General features: G+C 43.3%; 1 protein-coding gene across 2 annotated transcripts in view; it reads right to left on the minus strand.

Annotated features, from left to right (window-relative positions):
- The window catches only part of FHIP2A (FHF complex subunit HOOK interacting protein 2A), a 59,974-nt gene that overhangs the window by 5,012 nt on the left and 35,830 nt on the right, over positions 1-19,132 (minus strand). For both annotated transcript variants that reach the window (XM_075935415.1, XM_075935414.1), the window contains exons 13-16: positions 17,951-18,041; positions 15,940-16,083; positions 5,199-5,339; positions 646-749 (exon numbers count right to left, since the gene is read on the minus strand). In XM_075935415.1, coding sequence (XP_075791530.1) covers positions 646-749; positions 5,199-5,339; positions 15,940-16,083; positions 17,951-18,041 — 480 coding nt within the window. The remainder of the gene's footprint in view (positions 1-645; positions 750-5,198; positions 5,340-15,939; positions 16,084-17,950; positions 18,042-19,132) is intronic.

The following is a 19,132-nucleotide window of genomic DNA, read 5'->3' on the forward strand; positions in this document are numbered from 1 at the left end:
AAGAACCAGAGACCCAGGAGACAGCCACAATGCAAACCCCGTGGAATCCCAGGGAGAAGCAGCTGCTGGATATCTGGAAGACCCAGCTACCACGTGGGACATTGATCCAAACAAAGAGGTAGGTATCCTTGGCATGTTTCCGCCAGATACCCTGCCGAGGGGGGGGCAGACCATGCTGCTACTCAAAAGGCCCTGGGTTGGGACCTGGTGGAGCAGGGTGGGCCCGGGTCCCCTTACCGGGACACTAGCCCCAACTGCATTGACTCTAGCCAGTAGGCCATATCGCCCTGGACTGAGGGCTATTCATTGACTCTGGCCAGTAGGCCATCCTGCCCTGGATTGAGGGCTACCATTTATTGATTCTAACCAATAAGACATACTACCCTATGTCTACTACCTTGAACTGGGGGCTATAGAGTGCCTCTCTCTCTCCCACCCCCCCCCCCCCCCTTGGGCCATGCTGCCCGGCAAGCTGGGCCGCTTATGGACCCCGGGTTGCCTGGAGACTAGTGAAGTGTTACAGATTATAGTGACAGCCAAACCCCTTTTGGCCGAGGAGGCGGCATCCGCACCCCAAAATTAGGTCACCCTAGTGACAGAGAGTGCATATGCTGCCATGGGAGGGTTTGCAATCGATTTACTTACATGGGCCCTTCAGGCTCCAATCCAAGCAGACGCTTTCTGACCAGCAGAAGTTTGGGAGTAAAATCTGGGATGCGCTGGATTCTCACCATAAGATCTCCAACAACCTGAAATCACACAGAGGCAAAGTAGTACTATATGAAGTGATAGCCAAATAAAGAGACAGCCAATGAGAGTTCAAACAACAATCAACTTTTAAGGTGGTTAATTCATCTTCACAATTGCCCAACAGACAAGGGATGTTCAGAATCTTTCTGCTACTGAATCCTCAGCTTTCTACTGTGCAAGCAACCTACAGCAGCATTCCCTCTGCTAATTACTGCAGAGACCCTGTGATTTTAGAGTGCAGTGGCAACAGAGTGGCTTGCCTTTGGGCTGGAGAGCCTAGGGCCAAGCCAGCCCTGATTACAAGATGGGCCTCAGCTAGGAGGAATCAGATGATTCCCACAGAAAGGGCAGCAGGAAGCTGCAGGGGAATTTGTAGTTGAGACTGCCAGAGGCAGGAAGCTTGGTTAGTGACCCCAAAAACTCAGGAAAGAAGAGACTGTGTGGGGAGAGAAATGGTGGAAGAAGCAACTTCTCCAAGGAGCAAATGTGGCTCCTTTCAAGCCCCCCATATTCCTCATGAAGCCTGAGAGAGTGAAGAGAGCTAAAAACAAGAGCAGAGCTAGAAGGGTGTTGCGGAAAGAGAGAGGGTCTCCTGAAGTGATCCCTGAGGAAGGGACAGTCTTTCAGGGAGGAGGGGCTATGCTCAGTTTAAGGACGTGTGGAGATTTCTTGTGTGTTTCTTTTGGCAATTTTGTGAACTTAATTAAAAACCTAGACCCCAAGAAGGGCTGTGACTTTGTTTAGGGAGCCCTGAATAAGGGGAAAGAGGGGCAGTCATCTTCACATAACGTGTTTCAGAGAGGTAGCTGTGTTAGTCTGTTTTAGCAACATCCTCTCCGATTTATTTAGCAATGATACCACACTCCCACCTCTATATCCCTTCCTTTTTTCTTTTCTTCTTCTCTTCTCTTCGGGTGTGTCTAGACTACATGCCTCCTTCGACGGAGGCATGTAGATTAGCCAGATCGGAAGAGGGAAATGAAGCCGCGATTAAAATAATCGCGGCTTCATTTAAATTTAAATGGCTGCCCCGATCTGCCGATCAGCTGTTTGTCGGCAGATCGGGGGAGTCTGGACGCGATGCCCCGACAAAGAAGCCTTTCTTCATCGACACAGGTAAGCCTAAGAAAGGCTTCTTTGTCGGGGCATCGCGTCCAGACTCTCCCGATCTGCCGACAAACAGCTGATCGGCAGATCGGGGCAGCCATTTAAATTTAAATGAAGCCGCGATTATTTTAATCGCGGCTTCATTTCCCTCTTCCGATCTGGCTAATCTACATGCCTCCGTCGAAGGAGGCATGTAGTCTAGACACACCCTTCAGCATCTGAGGAAGTGAGTTGTGTCTCATGAAACCTTATGCCCGAATAAATTTGTTAGTCTTTAAAGTACCACCGGACTCCTCCTTGTTTTCATATAACATGATGCCCCTGTTGCACAGGAGAAACTAAACTTGGGGAACTCTGGATCTAAAAACATGTCCCTCTGCTAGAAGACTCGGTTCTGTCAGCTCAAAGGTTGTACAGACCATAAACCAACGTGTAACCTAGTCACTAGACCAGTGGTCTCCAAACTCTTTATGCCTAAGACTATGATCTGAATTTAAAGGCAACCCAGGATCTACCCTGCCCTTTCCCTGTGGCCCCGCCCCTTCCCCTGCTCATTCTCCCTCACTTTCGTCTGGCTGGAGCACCACTGGGGTGCAGGAGGGATGAGGGCACTGGGAGTTAATTGGGTACGAGGGAAGCTGCAGGCTAGAGCAGAGTGTTGGGGCGCAGGAGTGACGGGTGCAAACTCCGTGAGGGAGTTGGGGTGAAGCAGGGACTCCTGGTTGGGAAAACTCCCTTCCAGAACTTGCACTACTTCCTCATGCACCTCCACACTCTGGATGCAGGAGCGGGCTCCAGGCTGGGGCACAGCATTGGACGGATAAGGGGCGTGCGTTCTGGGAGGGAGTTTGCGTGCAGGTTCAGGGCTGGCACAGGGGTTAAGGGCAGAGGCTGAGGCCAGGAGGCACTTACCATAGGGAGCTCCTAGTTGGCAGAACAGTATGGCTCAGAGAAACTGTCTCTGCCTGCCTGGCTCGTGCTGCACCTAGAAATGGCTGCACTCTGTAAGCAGCCCCAGGGGGAGTTTTCCATGTGCTGCTCTGCTGCCTGTGCCCACAAGGTCCAGGGAGCTGCTTGGACAGTGCCGAGGGCAGTGGCAGAAGAAGCTGCCTCATTCTCTCCCCCCTGCCTCGAGCTGCAGAGCCATGTCTGCACTCAGCCAGCCAGCTGCTTCTGGAAGCAGCATTAGGGATGTGAATATGTATCACTAAGCTAGGGGGAGAGGTAGATACGCTGGAGGGCAGGTACAGAGTGACCTAGACATATTAGAGGATTGGGCCAAAAGAAACCTGATGAGGTTCAACAAGGACAAATGCAGAGTCCTGCACTTGGGACGGAAGAATCCCAAACATTGTTACAGGCTGGGGACCGACTGGCTAAGCAGCAGTTCTGCAGAAAGGGACCAGGGGATTACAGTGGATGAGAAGCTGGATGTAAGTCAACAGTGTGCCCTGGTAGCCAAGAAGGCTAATGGCATATTAGGTTGCATTAAGAGGAGCATTGCCAGCAGATCCAGAGATGTCATTATTCCCCTTTATTCGGCATTGGTGAGGCCACATCTTGAGTATTGTGTCCAGTTCTGGGCCGCCCACTATAGAAAGGATGTGGACACATTGGAGAGGGTCCAGCGGAGGGCGATCAAAATGATCAGGGGCCTGGAGCACTTGACCTCTGAGAAGGGTTTGTTTAGTCTGCAGAAGAGAAGAGTGAGGGGGGATTTGAAAGCAGCCTTCAACTTCCTGAAGGAAGGTTCCAAGGAGGATGGAGAGAGGCTGTTCTCAGTAGTGACAGATGGCAGAACGAGGAGAAATGGTCTCAAGTTACAGAGGGGGAGGTCTAGGTTGGATATTAGGAAAAACTATTTCCTTAGGCGGGTGTTGAAGCATGGGAATGGGTTACCTAGGGAGCTGGTGGAATCTCCATCCCTAGAGGTTTTTAAGTCTCAGCTTGACAAAGCCCTGGCTGGGGTGATTTAGTTGGGAATAGTCCTGCTCTGGGCAGGGAGCTGGACTTGATGACCTCCTGAGGTCTCTTCCAACTCTGATTCTATGATCCCAGTTAACCGATGATCCTGGGCCTGTCAGCTAACCCTCTCAGTTACACACAGATTCCGCCCCCCACCCTGCTCTCACTATATTAGAAGCAACAGAGGGGAGAGAGGCAGGAGCCTGAGTTCATGGGGAGCCAGCTTAAAAGCTGGCTCCTTGTGAGCACCACTCCCACCTCCTCCCCTCCTCTGTGTGTAAATGTGTAACCACTGAAAAATTCAGCAGCTTTAACCCATTGGCTTTAAGGACTGTAGAAAGAAGGATGGACACCATGTTGTGCAAACTCCAGTTCGAGCAGCTAACATTGGTGTTTGACCCATGGGAATCAAACAGATCAAGTAAAACAAGTCATAGGCTATAATCAAGTAAAAAAGCCCTTGGCTCTCAAGGCTTCTAATCTCCATCTACTTCCTTTGTGTTTCCAGGGGGGCTCTAAATCTCTCAGAGGCAGCTTGGTGCTAGCTCCTCTGGCAGAAAGTCTTTGCTCCCTGAATGTCACAAGGTCTTCTTCCTTAGCTCCTTTTCATCCTGTTTCTCCTTATATGTGGGCTTGGAATCATTAGCTACATCCTTTGGGGGCCAGATCTCTTCATAACTGACATTTCTCAGAGGACCCCTGGTGGAACTGGTTTTGCTGTTTGCAGGCAGGAAGGGTTCTTAACACATTTGTCTGTATTTTGTGGGGGATTTGTGGAACTGATCGTATTAGAGGGAGTGAGGAGATCAGAGGGAGATATGAAGGAGCTGAGGTAAGTACAGCGATTTTTACAGTGGACACAGATCTGCAATAGAGTTACAGGTGGACAGGAGTAAAACAATCATGCTTGAAGGGGATAGGACAATATGAAGTAACATTCCATTCAAAAGCACCGCATGTTCAGGAGAATAATTTACTTATACCTCAATAAAACCAGCTCTTTCACCCTCATATGTTCTAGTGCAGACATATGCCTGTACTTATGGCATTACAGGATACTGCCATGTCAACTGGGAATAAGGTCACAACATTGAAAGAAATCATTTTATAGCCACATCTTTGAAATTCTGCAAACATGGCAAATAAAACAATTTCAAAGATGCCCCTGGAGAGTAAAAAGATTTACCGAGAAGTGCATTCTTCAATGTTCTTTGGTAGGAAAGTCCATAGTTTAGTGCTTTTTAAAGTATATCCCTTTTAAGAGGCAAATGCCATACTATAAAGCCAAAGTTACCTATCCTTTAGCATTCATTACAAAGCTATTAAGTTTATCACTACAGTTGCTACATATACATGTTGGTTAGTTGTTTACTCACCCTCACAATAACAGAGAAGAGCGATCGACAGCCTGAAGCCAGATTTACATAGGGATCCAAAAGGTATTCATGGATGTGTGGATGGGGAAACAGGGAGAGTTTGGACAACACGGACGTAACTTGTAAATTTACATCGTATGGCTGCAAACAGACAAGAGAACATTATTTGTTATTTTCATTCCAATGCTCTCCTCTTCTACCCCCTGCATAAACAGCTGCTTTCCTCTCAATCACAAGTACCGAGTCAGGCCAAAATCCTCCCATCCCTGCAACAACCTCTCAACATAGCTGAGGGGCATGCGCTGTGGATTTTCCCATTCTTGTATCAGATCCAGATGAGGCTAGCTGCAGAAGGGTAATGAACTGAAAGTAGCTATGCTCCTGCTCAAGGGGTGGGCAATAAGCCTGGTTTCCCAGGGTTAGCGGAGGCCTACAGGAGCTAAAAGTGGACATAGCTGTGGATGTGCAGGTAAATAAAGCACCAGGGTCCCCTCCCTGGGGCTAATCCTGGTGTACTGCATCTGGCACGCTGGCTGCTTACTGCCCACCCCTGTCCTAGCTGCAGTACATACATGCTCTGAAAATCTGATCATTGATAATTTCTTCCATTATGATAGTTTGAGCAATAGATTACATGGTAATGGGAGCAATATAAGGACCTATGATCGCTAATAAATAACTAAACTAAAAATTTCCTCCCAATAATACACAAATGATAAGTGTAAAAAAAAAATCTAAATAAAAAGAAATGTGACCAGGCAGCAATGGCTACTGCTCAGGCTCTTTGCTACTGAACAGAAAATCTGCATTTTCCAGTATTTGCGTGTATTTTCATTGCGTTTCATCATACTTGAAAATCTTTTTTCATGGCTTTCATATGCTATGGGGATTTTTATAGCTCTGTCAAGGCCTTTGCTGATATCTGTGTTTCACATTGGGGACAAAGCTCATACCACCGGCTAAGATAGCATCTTGTTGCAGTGGGGAAAACCCACAGAATGAATGGCTGCGGAGTTATTGCTTACTGTTGGTATTGTCTGCATATCAGGCCCTCAAAGGGATTGAGAAACCCACCAGATAATCACTGATCAGAGCCAGAATGATAAGGAGTGAGAGTGTTTGCCAGCTGTCCCACAGTTACTGAAAATTCTCAGGAAAGTTAGAAGAAAACAAAAAACATGTGCTGAGGTAGCAATTACAAAGGCTGTTCACAGTAGCTGTTGGTTCTACTGTTAAAGGAGGTATTGTGATACTTAAGTGTGCAAATATACCCTAATTGTGCACTCAACTGTACAAAGTGAGCATGAAATGCCACAATAAGCTATAGTGACAAATACTGATGGGAAAAGGTGGAAAACCCAAGACAGACTGAATTAGACTAAACAAAAAGGCCTCCTGATATAACTCAAGGACTAGAGACATAAAAGAGGAGTCGAATACCCAATAAGCTTAGGCTTATCGGGAAGTTGAGTTAACTACTTGTATTCTCCCCCCCCTCCCCGCTGCCTATATATCAAAGGGAGCAAGTGGGGAAGCAGAAGCCGGGGCTGGGGAAGCTGGCTTGAAAGCTGGTTCCCCCCCAGCACCATCTCTGTGCTGGGTTCCTCACTGCGCCTCACTCCCTTATTGACTAATCGAGTCAATGGAAATTCCATCGACTACTCAATTAGCTGATAAATGGAAATGTAACATCCCTATCAAGGACTGTATGAAAATAACACCCGGCAAAACAAAAGAGAACAGAAATCAATGAACCAAAATTGTTGTCAGAAATTATGCCTATATGTGAACAAAGAATAAAGGGATATTCTACTCATCACTCTTTTGCTGCTGTTCAAGAAAGGGACTCTGGGGATATATATTGGCTACTGGAGCAAGCTTTACCATCATGGCTGCCATCTCCACCATTTCCTGGGAGCACAGATCTTCATCCTAATCTTGACCAGACCCAGCCAGAAAGGGAACCAAATGACACCACCTGCATCAACTCTATCCTAAATACTACTTGTGCCATTAGACTGTCACACCCTACCCTCCATGTTTTCTTTTCCTTCTCCACCTTATTTATTTTCTTTCCTATACTTCTCCCTTTTGCCTTCTGTCTAGTACGACCCTGGCTTGACCAGCCAAGACTGCATATTTTGTAACCATTTTGTAAGCCTGGGACCAGAAAGATGTAGCTAACATAAATACCCTACCAGCTTGCCACGTCTTCCGGTGGCTGATAGGATCGTGTCCTGGGCCTGTATTTATCCAGCAGTGAGACTACAAGCGAGAGTCAACAGAAGAGACAGAAAATGTGTTTTCTTTCTTTGCTGCATCATTAATAAAAGATTAAAAAGACTTTCATGGAACTTAGTGCCAAGCTCCTAAGCAGGTTGAGGTCTCTGTATGCCAAACCTTGCTTAACACTGTTTCATGTTGGACAGTTTTAGGTCAGGTTAACACCTTTAGCTCTCTGGACCCATTCATTCCATTAACACTAATACAACTCTGTGAAAACCACAAAGAAGGAACCTAGAAATTTGAAGAGGGGAGCTCTGTCACAGCAAAATTAATGCTGGTATGTGGCTTTCATTTAATGCAAGACAGGACTGGTTAGTGATTAATTCAGAGGCTTTTCCTAGATTACAGTTTTAGGTGCCAGCCTTGTGGAAGTATTAAGCACCCTCAATTTCTACTGAAGCCAATGGCAGGCATGGGCACTCAGTACCTTGCAGGACTGATCCCTAATACTTTGCGTTAATTTAAGTCTTTAGTAACAGATGTAGATTCTGTTTCAGAGTGTGTATGCATGCCTAAATATAGAATTTAAATATCTGGACACCAGTCAGTGTTTGTGGATTTACATATTCTACTCTGGAAGTAGCTTTTTTTTTTTTTTTTTTTTTAAACACATACACACAGTTTGAAGTCTCATAATTCTCTCTCAAACTTCTTTAGCAATCAGATGCACAGCTTGGACAACATCCTGTCATCCGTGTTTCCAGGAAGCATTCAAACTACTTGTTTTATTTTAAACAGAAGTCACAAGTCAGCTACCGTATCTCTGGCCCCCTTTCTAATTTAAGAGATAAATAACAAGTGTGCAATGGGAATTATTTTTGTACCTCAGCCTCCATCTATAAAATATTGATAATGAGACTTGCCCTACTTTGTATACAGCTTCAAGATCTACTGGTGAAAAGTGGGATAAAAGAGTTAGGGCTTAAGATTAATCATATTTGGGGGATTGCTGCACTGCATGGAGTGCTGTTGATTTCAGTGCAGGACCAGTGCCCAAAATCTTTGTAGTCTGAGCTCAAACTTGGATTAAATTAGGTAGAAAATTTCAGGATCCTTAGGTTTTGCCTTTGTGAGAACACAGTTCATGCCCCGTTCTTTAGGAATGCCTGTTAAAGAAACATCAAAGAAATAACATAAAATCTCTTTAGAATAAGATTGAAGTGCCGTTGACTTTCCCTCTACTTCTTACTAACTACGCTGACATAAAACAGGGACAGGAAAATGTGAAATACAAAACCATGTTTATGGCTTCTACTCTATTATCATCTGTCTGTACTAGGAAGAACACCCATAGGTAGCCAGGCCATCTAGTGACAGCACCAAGTATTGCAATGTGAATGGAAGGTTTAGAGATGGGACCAGGAAACCCCCATGACCAGTCCCTCATGGAGAAAGTATTTTGTGTTGCTTTCTAGTGACCTTTTTATCCCAAATCCTAACCAAATACAAAAGGCAGCACTGTCAAACACTGAAAGATGCTGTCCAGCCTTCCTTGGTAAGAAAGGTTTTCAGAGAAAAGGATGCTATCAACAGGCAGCTGTAAGAGGATTCCCTCAGCCCATGAAGTGAATCCATTTCCATGCAACCTGTATCTTCATCACAGTTTTTTTTAACTGAAGTGTAGGAGCATAAGCTTTCGTGGGCAAAGACCCACTTCGTCAGATGCATGCATCTGACGAAGTGGGTCTTTGCCCACGAAAGCTTATGCTCCTACACTTCAGTTAGTCTATAAGGTGCCACAGGACTCCTCGTCGCTTTTGCAGATTCAGACTAACACGGCTACCCCTCTGATACTTGACAGTTTTTTTTGTTTCTGGTGCTTATTCCTCAGCTACCGATCATCTCCACACAAGAATCCCATTGTGAGAGAGGCGACATTCTAACTCAGCACAAAAACTTAATACAGTTGGATGATCTTTCTAAAATGATTGGCAGTGGAATACTTAATGCTGACATTTTAAATGTCATCATTATACTTCAGAGATAATACCCCACCGAAGTGTAAGAGCACAGTCAACACCTCTCTGTTTTTATAACATGTCATTCAAAGGGAGATTCAAATACCTTACAGATTAGTTGAAGTGAACATATGAATTTCCTTGTTCTCTCTCCAACCCTAGTCAGTGGGAATTATATTTGTATATCAGCCTGCCTCTGTAAAATGAAGATACTGGTACTTTGTCTTCTTATGTAAACAACTTTAGGAAATGCTGGGTAAGAGCTAGGTACTAGGATGGTTATAAGCTGGAGGTAGTGTTCTCGTGGGACAGGTACATCAAAGTGGGATTTACATGTCATTCTGAAGGCACCAATATTCGTGTTCTTATGTTCACCCACCCAGATTTTGCAAAGAAGCAAGTTCCACAGTGTGAGCCCAGCTACTGTCAAAGCTCAGTTTCTAGTGCCCGCACCTTTCTCTTGAGGTTGACAGTTCCACAGTAGCAGAAGAACGAAGTTGCTGTGGGAAGCCCTGTGTCATCTGAGTCAATGAATCCCATGGACTCTGAAGAGAACTTGGAATATGACCAGTATTCAATGAGCAGACAGTGAAGCACATGGGTGATGTGGTTTCAGCAGGCTGGGCTGCTCAGAGACAGAGCGCTCTGTTTTGAACTAGCTGGAAGTCTTTTAAGGGCTATCATTTCTTCTCACAGAGCTACTATTTCTGTCTCCTCATCAGCACACTCAGTAACACAGCTGCATTAGGTAACCGTCAAAGATTTATTCACAACCACAATAACTACAAATGTAATATTTTAAATAAAATGTTAAAAGCTGCAAGGACAAATGAGAGAACCAAATAATTGCATTAAAGAAGTCAATGATTAACACGATTAACCGATAAGCCTAGGTGACTACACACATTCCCTACTCCCTTGCTGCCTCTGTATCCGAGGCAGTAAGGGACAGGGGAGGGAGAGCCACTGCCTGAGCATCAGATCTGCCTCCCCCCACTGCTGTCTCTGGAAGGGTATGTCTACACTGCCACCCTAGTTCAAACTAGGGTGGTAATGTAGGCAACCAGAGTTGCAAATGAAGCCCAGGATTTGAATTTCCCGGGCTTCATTTGTATAATGCCAGGTGCCGCCATTTTTAAATGTCCGCTAGTGGGAAGCCCTAGTCCGAACTACCTAGTCCGTGTCGCGTGTAGCCGCGCGGCACGGAGTCCGCACTAGCGGACATTTAAAAATGGCGGCGCCCGGCAATATGCAAATGAAGCCCAGGAAATTCAAATCCCGGGCTTCATTTGCAACTCTGGTTGCCTACATTACCACCCTAGTTCGAACTAGGGTGGTAGTGTAGACATACCCATAGAGAGGCAGCAGAGGATGAAAGGGATGGACAGAAGCCACCTCCCCCCACCTCTGCTGCATCTATCAGAGGCAGCAACGCAGGAGGCAGGGCCAGGGAGGCTGCCACAGAGCAGCCTCTTTCTGCAAAGGGCGTGGGCTCCTGTGGACAGAGGCTGCTCCGCATCCCACACGGCAAGCCAAGGCTCACTGCAGACAGAGTCTGCTCCGTGGCAGCAGTCCCTATCCACGGGGAGCTTGGTCCCCTGCAAATGGGGCTGCTGCCACCCTGCGCTGCTGACTCTGTATCAGAAGCAGCAGCACCGAGTGGCAGGGGGCTCCCTGGAAATGATGCTGGAGCACACTGGCTGCCAGCCCCACCCCAGGGCTATCAAAGAGACGTGTAACTGCTAAAATTTCATGCTATTCAATTATACACTGTCTAGCATCCCTAAACTGCTTCTATGGGATATATTTCAGAAGCAACTCAATCCAACCCATTTCAACAGCCAACTAAGTATTCTAAACAAGGACGGGAAGGAAACAAAGGCTAGCTCCATGATGTAAGCATACTGCATATTATTAACCATGGGCTGCAGAGTGATCCAGTAGACAGACCCTCTGGATGGGGATTGAGGAGATCTGGATTCTATTTTACTACCAGCTCTTCCACTGGCCTGTTTGGTAAACCTTGGGCAAGTCACTCCACTTCTCTGTTCCTCAACTGCCTCATCTCTTAATGAAGATGATGACACCTGTGAAATATTGCAAGGCTGTGCCATACCGTACCTCTGGAGATTGCTGCAGACTGTACCTTGGGGAAGAGTTACCACAGAAAGAGATCATAAGCCTTAGGACTGTTGACAATTTCAAAAAAGCAGCATGCTTCAGTGTGGCTTGCACTGGATTTTCCAGCATATGTCAACATTGCATCTAAGACTGAATGTCCCAGGCAAATAGACAAATTGTGCTCGTGAGCTTGAGCAAGTGCACTAAAAATAGCAATGCGGACATGGCAGCCTTAGCTGGGGCTCACCCTCTCAAGTCCAAGGGATCTGAGCTGCTATCCAATGTGCCTTGTCCATTCTATTATTTTTAGTGTGCAAACTCAAGCTTTGACACGATGCAGCTGTCTACTTGGGCTGGGAGGCTCACTCCCTGCAGCAGCATGGACATACCCAAGGAGACCAGGAAACAACAAAAGGGCTATTGATATGAAATGATGATCCTGAACTGACTTGTGGTGTTCATTTTGATTCTACAGACAGACAGGGCCTTGGGGAATTCCAGCCCTTACTGAAGGGATGGTAAGACTGACACTTCCCAGAGCCCATTGCTGGAGCTGGGGATGACCACTGGTCAGCATTCAGTAAGCATGTAAGAACTTGTATTGCTTTTACCTTTAAAAATAAGCACACTTTTTTGAGAAAGGGGTGGTGTGATACAGCACTCCTAGCCCTTGGAGAGAAAGCAATGCACAGGTGCTGGCCATTAGGTAGACCCGCTTGCTGGGGCTATTAGAGTATAAGGCAGGGACTGTGTAGCATGAAAAACCACAATGTGAAAGGAATGGGACCATGATCCGTGCACTGAGGCAGGTGACAACTGGCGTTCTGAGACCCGCCAGGGTGCTACTGGAGTAGACCCTGGAGGGGGTATTCAGGTGCAGTTACCCCTGAAACTGCAACAAGATTTACCTGCTTTGTAAAGCAATTTGATATATACTCATGAAAAATGCCATATAAAAACTATTAATTAATTTATTATGATACCAAAGCCTAAAAGAAGACTAACACTATTTGTAAGCAGAACTGAATGTTTTGCTAAACTTGTCATTTCATGTGGACCTTTAAATAACCATACACTATATCAATTTTATCACGTTCATCTGACTTGATAGAACCAACATTTGATTTTTCTGGGTTACATTAGCACTTCACTATGAATTATCCCCAAGCCAGGTTTCAATTTGGCTTTAAGTATGGGCTTTTTGGTAGGAAATAGCTTTAGCAATTCACTCTTGCTGTCTGACTGAGGCAGTTTCTTTTAATTCTTTTTGAGTCAAGTATTGTTTTTAACACCACAAACCGTGACATCTTGCCTGACTAACTCAGAAATTGGGCCTTGCTGACAGGTACTAGATCAAATTGACATTGTGCTTCAATAACAGATGCTATTTTTGTTTTAACAGTAGGCATTTGTTCCTCGGATATCCTTTGGGGATATATTCCAGTTCCTTTATTCACTACAATTTATGTCTCATGAAACAAGATTTTCATGTGCATCAGATTAGTGGGTTCTAAAAAACAGATGAAACTCCAGATCTATTATTTAAAACCAGTATTGCTTTAGTTAGTAACACATAGAACAAGTATTTACTGGAATCAAGATCTTGGGAGCAACACATAGAGTTCTTTAACTTAATCTAGATAAGAGTTTGGATAGATAAAAAAAAAAATCCACATGCTAGGGGAACATTTCCATTTCCTTCCAAATATAAAATTTCTCACAGCCCCCAAATTACAGTGAGCTAGGTCAAAGAGTTGGAATATTGAAGTTCAGGATCTATATGTACACACAGCAGGGATGCTAAAATACATTGAAGTAACTGTAACCTCTGAAAATTTCATGTGGGGCAGCTCCCTGCGCATACCAGCTCTCGCCTGCCTATTGATACAGAGGTAGCAGTGCATGGAGGGAGAAAATGGCTCCATGGGAGCTGGTCTGTGCAGGGAGCCAGGTTTTAAGCCAGCTCCCCGCATAGGTTAACCAATGAGACCAGGTTCATCGGTTAAACGTGTATATGGTTACACTTTCATTTCCTTAACACAGGTGTTTACTTGATTTCAGATTCAAAGCAATCCTATTTAAAGTGGAAAACATCCACTATTAAGTAATGTAAGAAGTATCTAACCTGATCTATAAGAAACCCCAAGAAAATGCAATGCTAAGGCTGAAAACATGTTCTCAGCATGCAAAGCCTAGAAAGAGTGGGCAGAACTGAAAATGACACAATCCCTGATACAGTGGGATAGCACAATGAAAGCTATTTTTCAGTCTCCTGGGTTTTACAAATTATCATCACACAACATTTTTCTTAAAGGACTGTCATGGCAGATCTGCTTGTACACGGTGTTGCCTTTCTGCCCATGAGCCTTGGTTTCTCTACTTTTACCTTGACCAAAAGTAATGTATGATCACAAGAAATCTGGTACTAACAGCATCTAGTTTTAAACATGGTTTAAAGCTGCAGAGAAAAACTGGACTAGTATCACATGCTAGAAGGGTATCTTCAATATTACCCCACTCACCTTGTCTCTCTAGTACCATATGTTCCTTCTGTAAATAGTTTCATTGCATCTATTCTACAGCAATACCACCTGAAAAGCATTCCACATAGCACTACGGAGGGAATAATTTAGATTTCAGGCCCTGTCTTCTCTAGGGAAAAGTAGTGTGTCCCTATCTTGAGGCAGCTACCTGGAGTTAACTAAATTGTTATACATTCTATTTAAGACAAGACCATTTATTGTTTTCATGGCAAATCAACCTCTTAACTTGCATGCAAAATATAAACAGCCTTATTTTGAGTAGGATTTTATCTCAAATTAGATACTGCCAGTTTGCTACTTCAAATTACCAACACACTTTTTTTTACTAGTGAAAATGCAGCCACAAAGAGATAAAAAGGCATAAAGAAGAAGAGACAAATGTGTGTGTGTGTGTTGGGGGGGGGGGGGGGGGTGTTCAGTAGAGAATGAAGTATGCTAACATAGAAAAAGTGAAAGTGGGTACCCAAAAAGGATTTATCCTCTTCTACTCAGAATTATATTCTATACATTTCATTATACTAATCTGGACCTCATGTATTACACTCATGTTTCTTCAACAAGAAGACCCAATTTGGTTCAACTCAGATAACTACATTTTTTAACACTGGTACATAATGAAATGGTGAAGACATGTATTATTAAAATTATCTGTTGGGAGGGCTTAGAAAAAGTACCCTCTAGAAATGTCCTTGCACCATTGGTGTGAAGAAAATATTTACTTCAACCCTGAACAAGTCTGGGGAAACTCTGCAGATGATATAGTATTTTAGTTTGGCTTTTAATTTCCTGCACAGTGTTTTGAGAACCATATTATACAGCAAAGTTTATTAAAAATATAGGTGATCTAGGTTGTGAAATTCTCTATGTACTGAAGAATTTACATGGCTAAATATATAGCCATGTATAAATATTAGAAAAATCAAAACAGAACAAAATAAAACTCTTACACACAAAGACCTTGTAGTTATAAAACAAAAAGGAAAATTATAGGCAGTTAAAAAGTTCTCTCTCCTATCCTTCACTCCTCCATAACAACCCATCTCCTACTGGAAGAACAAACAAGCACAAAACACTTGGACATCCTATGCATCATATTGTCCTCCTATAACTGTAGTGACATTTATACTCTGTGGCCTTGTCTATATTTACAAGGAAATCAAAGCTCTAGAGATCGAGCTTCCAGGATTCAATTTAACAGGGCTAGTAAAGACCCACTAAATAGAATGGTCATAGCATACCTGTCGACCCTGGTACTCCACGGGGTCACAAGGAGTAATGGAAGTGGATGGGAGAGTTTTTCTCATTGACCTTCCACAGTGGGGATGCCAGAGAAATTCGATTTAAGGTACGTCAACTCCCGCTACGCAATTCTTGTAGCTGGAGTTGTGCATCTTAAATCAAATGTCTTGCATAGTGTAGAACTGGCCTATCTGTAGCTTTAAATGACATTCAGTTTAGGGCATCATTCATGAAAACATTTAGAACACAAAACAGGCAATTAATACAAATGATTATGGTATTCAGTGTAAGTGAGAATGTCATAATCTACCCTTGCTATTGATAAAGTGCCAATCATTCAAGCAAAGGTAAGAAAAAGAATGCTCCCTCAGAATGTTGACAAGATTGCCAATATTAGTAAAACCCAACAATTCAACAGCTACAATATAACAATTAGTGCATTCGAGCTACATAGAGTTTTGTGGGAGAGTTGCACAATAATACACTTCTATAAAACATCTAAAATGGATGTTAATGTGACCAGGTGGAGATCAGTCATTTATCAAGGATGGAAGCCTCAGAAATGAGAGAGTCAGAAACAATGTATTTTGTTACCTGATCAAGAATCCTGCCCATTCTGTCAAAAAGAATTTTCAAGAAGTGTCCTTCAAAAAACGATGCTTCTAAATTGCACTTTTCCAAAGATTTGGGTGACCCCGGCCATTCCCAACGTAAACAGATTGCACAATAATCCCGGAACTAAGAAGAAAGAATCAGCAAAATATATTCAATGAAAGCGGGGGAAAAAGCAAGAAACTACAAACCTTTGTGGAAACAACTTCTTTTCTGTTTTACTAACGTACATCATTTAAGAGTGAGAATGGCAGCTCAGACCTCCTACTCTTTGAATATTGCCAATTTGAAAATATCCACAACAAAGTATCAGACTTCATTCCAGCACTTTATTTCCCTCTTGATACTTGCAACATTATGAAGGACTTACTCAAGTATCCAGAGGGGGGAGTTAAGCCCTAAACTAGCCACTTGGAACAGAAATACTGGTCAGGCCTCGTAAGTAAGTTATACCCAGTGGCTACGTCTAGACTGGCATGATTTTGCGGAAATACTTTTAACGGAAAGTAAAGTTAAAAGTTTTTCCGTTAAAAGTATTTCCGAAAAAGAGTGTCTAGATTGGCAAGGATGCTTTTGCGCAAAAAGTGCTTTTGCGCAAAAGCATCCATGGCCAGTCTAGACGCGATTTTGCACAAGAAAGCCCTGATCTCCATTTTAGCCATCGGGGCTTTTTTGCACAAAACAATTTTTCCCTCTCTACACCGGTATTCTTGCGCAAGAGGGCTTTTTCCTGAGCGGGAGTGTGAAAGTATCTGTGCAAGAAGCACTGATTTTGTACATTACAAAGTCAGTGCTCTTGCGCAAATTCAAGCAGCCAGTGTAGACAGCTTGCAAGTTTTTGCGCAAAAGCACCTGCTTTTGCGCAAAATCTTGCCAGTCTAGACGTACCCAGTGGGTGTGATTATCCCAAGCCATGAGTAACTTCACTAAAGTCAATGGAGTTAAACTAATGCCAGGGAGGGAAGAGTCAGACCTGCTCTTCCAAGCACAGATGCAAGGAGGCAGAGCAACTATTTGTGTGTAACTGCATTAATGTGGAGGGTTATGTTATTGTGGGTGGAATAATTTGAGATCATACATATAAGTGAGAGTAAAAGGCAGAAACTAATCCTACTTTCCAATGGCTCCCAGAATCTGCCTTTCCCCAAGGCAAGGAAGCAAGAAGAGGAAATAGTATGCCCTTTCCTGAATCCAAAATTAAAACATTTTGAGAATTTTCTCCTTCACATTTTCCTTTCCTTCCAGGAAATGCTGTGGCTAAGACCATAAAGGAAGTGTAGAAGGCAAAGTTCAGAGAGTATGAAATCCTTAGAGTTCCACTGCATGTATTTTTGTTCCAGTTACTCTACTCTCACCCCCAGAAACCCTGTCCCATTACAGAAGACTCACAGGACTTCACAAGAAAGGCAGCAAGCAAATGCTGAATGTCCTCTGCTGGAGACTTTACTATTTTGTTATTTGTTTCTATTTCAAAATATGCAACTTTAAAGCTTTCTCTTTCAACCAATATTCTTAACATCAAATCTGCATGCCTTAGGCTGCACGTTTCTCTCATTAAACCATTATTTTAAAGCACAGGGCTGTTTAATTCTTCTACAGCATTTTAACATCCACTAAGTTCTTTCAAGGATCTTGCCAGGCACTCCTCTAATCGAGACGAATGCAGATAAATGCAAAGACAATTTACAAACCAATCTGTAGTGCAGGTTTGTCACATGAATATTTACGCATTTAATGTCATCTATAATTCCCATGAGAGCTGTGTAAGGGGGATTCAGAACTCAATTAAAAATCTCTATAGGTAAAGTCCTAGTTAGTCCAAGGCAATTGAATTTCCACCCTTTCCATTACTAGCTTACCTTCAAATATTTTAATAGTACTGTACATGTCCCCAAATTATTTGTAAATTTTCACATGCTACTCAAAATCCAGAGTACTGTCTAATTAAGAGGGACAAAGAAAAAGAAGAAAAGCTGTAGTTTGTGTGACATACTTGTCTGTGGGCATCTCTGAGGTAGGTATCATAACCTGTGCCCTCTACATGGTAGGACGATTTGGCTTCTTCAGGTACTAGACAGAGAAAGCTAAAAAGAAAGAAAAATACATTAATAAATAAATCTATCCCTACAATGGTAGGACAGTATTTCTTCATTATCAATACATGAGTGGTAGACACAACAATGACCCATCTGTCCAATTAACATAGGGAGTTATCCAGTAACATTGTGAGAGAAAGAAGGGCTATGAAATGTTCTGACACACATCTATCAGTTCAACTATGGTTTCTGTTAATTGTGTGCATAAGAATTTGTAGATCTAACACCGAGTGTACAGGAGCCAGGAGAGGGAAAGTGACTTCTGAAAGTCAGGAAGCAAAAGTGAAGTCGAAAGTTATAATCAATTCCTAGCATTTGCTAAAGATGAGACTATATTAGGCTCGAAGCCTGATGAATCAAATAAAAGAAGAGATTTCATGTGAAAATGACTAATTTTTTTTAGGAAATAAATCCTGAGTTTGTCAGTTTGCTGTGATGAAAGAACAGTTAAAAATTTAAGTGATTATTTGTAATTATATGTTCCTGTTACAAGTACTGCTGACATTTACTGTTATCCAAAACCACTACCTTGGAATGACTAGCATTACACAGTTTCTAGAGAGTTAGAGAAAATGTGGTTTACAGATCTTGTATCCAATGTTCAGCTTTCTCTACATGTATGAATGCCAATGGGAGTTCTGTATATGTAGGGAGAGAGGAATACCGGAGTGTGAGTTCTGCCATGTGGATCTTATTATGTATGAAAAACGGTTCATTCTTTCATCAAAGCACTGCAAATACCCAGAACATTTCCATTCTACTGATGGAAATAAAAATGAGCAGTTTAACAGATGCAGTTTTGTCTGTGCCCTAAACCATTTCCACCATAAACTAGATGCAGTCGTATATGGGGAGTAAAGCAAGTATTAACTTCAGGTATGTCTACACTTGCACCCTCTTTCAAGAGAGGGATGCAAATGAAGACATTTGAAATTGCAAATGAAGCCGGGATTTAAATATCCCGTGCTTCATTTGCATAATCGCGCTATGGCGCTATTTCGAAATAACAGATGCTAAGATGCGGTTATTTCAAGAGAAAACCCTTCTCTCGAAATAACCCTTATTCCTCGTATAATGAG

Source organism: Pelodiscus sinensis, chromosome 8, assembly GCF_049634645.1.
Source record: "Pelodiscus sinensis isolate JC-2024 chromosome 8, ASM4963464v1, whole genome shotgun sequence".
Lineage (NCBI taxonomy): Eukaryota > Metazoa > Chordata > Testudines > Trionychidae > Pelodiscus > Pelodiscus sinensis.